Source organism: Lathyrus oleraceus, chromosome 1 (genome assembly GCF_024323335.1).
Source record: "Lathyrus oleraceus cultivar Zhongwan6 chromosome 1, CAAS_Psat_ZW6_1.0, whole genome shotgun sequence".
NCBI classification, from domain to species: domain Eukaryota; kingdom Viridiplantae; phylum Streptophyta; class Magnoliopsida; order Fabales; family Fabaceae; genus Lathyrus; species Lathyrus oleraceus.
In genome coordinates this window covers 356902043-356904596 of record NC_066579.1, presented here as the reverse complement: position 1 = coordinate 356904596, position 2554 = coordinate 356902043, and the positions used below count along the sequence as shown (strand labels likewise).

The 2554-nt window shown below is 35.9% G+C and overlaps 1 protein-coding gene across 1 annotated transcript; it reads left to right on the top strand.

Annotated features, from left to right (window-relative positions):
- The first annotated feature begins 952 nt into the window (after positions 1-952).
- On the top strand, positions 953-1607 carry LOC127106702 (protein MAIN-LIKE 1). Its single transcript, XM_051044015.1, has 2 exons — positions 953-1060; positions 1146-1607. Exon 2 carries the CDS (start codon positions 1230-1232, stop codon positions 1605-1607), a length of 378 nt encoding a protein of 125 aa, XP_050899972.1. The 5' UTR covers positions 953-1060; positions 1146-1229.
- Positions 1608-2554: the final 947 nt, after the last annotated feature.

Below are 2554 nucleotides of genomic sequence, written 5' to 3'. Positions count from 1 at the left end.
TAACTATCATCGATCTAATTAGAATTCTAAAAATCTAATTAAGTTATAAAGAACCTAATTAATCCAATTAAATTCTAAAACCTAATTAAATTCTAAAAGGCCTAATTAGTGTAAATGAATTCCCAAACTTAGTCATTTCTAAAAAGTTTAAGTTCCTAATTAACCTCTAATCATATTCTAATTAATCATTAATCTAAATCTAACAAGTTATAAATCACCTAAAATAATATTCTAATTAACCTAATTAGAAGTCTAATTAATCTCTAATTTATACTAAAAACAATGTAGAATTAATTAAATAAATAATTAATGGGAGATTAGGGGTGCATGCCCAACGTGGAATGTAAAGTGTGAAATAGATTGGGCTCAAAATGTGAAGCCCAAAGCATTTCAGCAAGGCGGATGAGGAAAATTTTACCTTATACCCCTACAATTGTACCCATACCCCTACATTAAATTTTTTTTGACCAAAATACCCTCATATAAATAGGGTATATTTTCCCTTTCAAATTTTTTTTACCATTTTCGTTGAAGACTTCCGGAGAAGACAAATTTTTGGCGTTTTTGCACTGTATACTGGAACACTTAAGAGTAAGTCTTCCGGTTTGGATATTTGTACACCGGAACACTTCTCTAAAGAGTTCCGGTTTGTTGTCTTTAATGGACACTGAACCGGAAGTCTTTTAGAAAGTCTTCCGATTTGTATACTTGTATACCGGAACATTTTCTTCAAGACTTCCGGTTTGGTTGATGTATACCGGAACTCTTTAAGAAAGTGTTCCGGAAGGCTTTTTGTTTTTTTTGCTAACCGGAACTCTTCTTGGAAGTGTTCTGGTACGTTTTTTTTTTTTTTTTAATTTTAATTATTTTTTTTAACATTATTTTTGCAGTGGTTCGAAGAAGAGGTGCAGATGGCCGGATTCCAGTCCGCACGTTAGACCGGGGTGCATCTTCATCTGCAGCTGCAGCTGAGCAGACTGGATATCCAGGAGGGCCGTACGATACGTCTCTTTTGGTGAAGTACGAGCATCATGTTGCTCGACATATATGGTTCGGTGAGGTAAGTAAACGGGCTATATTTGAAAATGAATAATAGTTGAATATTTTATAATTTGTTTTCTAATATGTGTTTTAACTGTTTTTAGGAAAGAGGACCAAAGAAAGAGTTGAAGGTTGCCGGACATGGACTGAAGTTGACTTCTAGGGTTCCATTGGCTCTTCCACCACAGATGGAGAGTTGGGTATCTAGATCCGGTTTAGCTTCACTGCAGAGAACGAGTCTGAACAAGATAGACACAAATCTTGTCTCTGCATTTGTGGAAAGATGGCATCTAGAGACATCTTCATTTCACATGCCGTTTGGTGAAATGAGCATTACTTTAGATGATGTCGCATGTCTACTTCACTTGCCCATTAGGGGTATCTTTTGGAGTCCTCAGGATGTGACTGAAGAGCTAGCTGTTGAACTTGCTGTTGACTACCTAGGAGTGTCACAGGGTCAGGCACAGTCACATGTTCGGAGCTGCAGGGGGTCGTATTACAAGTTGGAGTGGTTATATGATATATTCGTACATCATAGGGCTGCTTTCACCTATAATGTTTCCTAACATCTGCTTTAACTTCCAATGAGCAGATTCAACCCTAAAAATATCAGATATAAAAAATACCATTAGATATTGAAAATATCAAATATTAAAAATATCAGATATTCAAAATAACACATAAAAAAACATAAAAATAATATCAGATATAAAAATAACACATACAAAATTATAAGACGTACCGATTAGTCGTTGTGTTACCCAAATGTAGGACTCGATTAATCCATGCTCCAACAAATCTATGCCTATGTGGAGTCAACCATGTGTCTTTCACATAATTAATAAATCCACTATAATCAACACATGCTTGCTCAAGTTGATGCAACCGCTGACCATACTCAACCTCATCACTAGCCCAGACAACTTCCATCCATAATGTGTCTATCGTCTTCTGCAGGTCATTCACCACATGTTGTTTGCATTTGGCACCAACGTTTTTGTTAATGTGAAATCTACATAGCAAATTAATCGAGTTGGGAAACACAACTTCAATTGCTTTCATCAAAGCAAGATCTCTATCTGTCAAAATCACTTGTGGACACATGTCTTTCTTCACAAACAACTCTTTTAATTTCTCCAGTACCCAGCAAAAATTCTCTGTTTGCTCAGACTCCATATACGCAAATCCAACAGCAAAAGTCAACTCAGTCGATGTCATGCCAACAATTTCAAACAAAGGTTGTCTATATTTGTTTGTCTTGTAGGTGCTATCCATAACTAACACAATCGGAAATATATTCAACAACTTAACTGAATCAAGATGTGCCCAAAATATCTCTCTCACCACTTCCGAGTCATCCTGTTTTATACTCCAATACACATATCATGCATCCTCAATAAGCTTAAACAAATGTTGTATCTCACTCCTTGGACCTCTTATCTCTTTTTCTATCACACTCTTATGCTTGTATACTTGTGTAATCCGAGTGACATTCTCAGGAAACTTGTCTTGC

Coding starts and splice junctions, on each gene's coding strand:
- LOC127106702 (XM_051044015.1), top strand. CDS start 1,230: ATGGAGAGTTGGGTATCTAGATCCGGTTTAGCTTCACTGCAGAGAACG.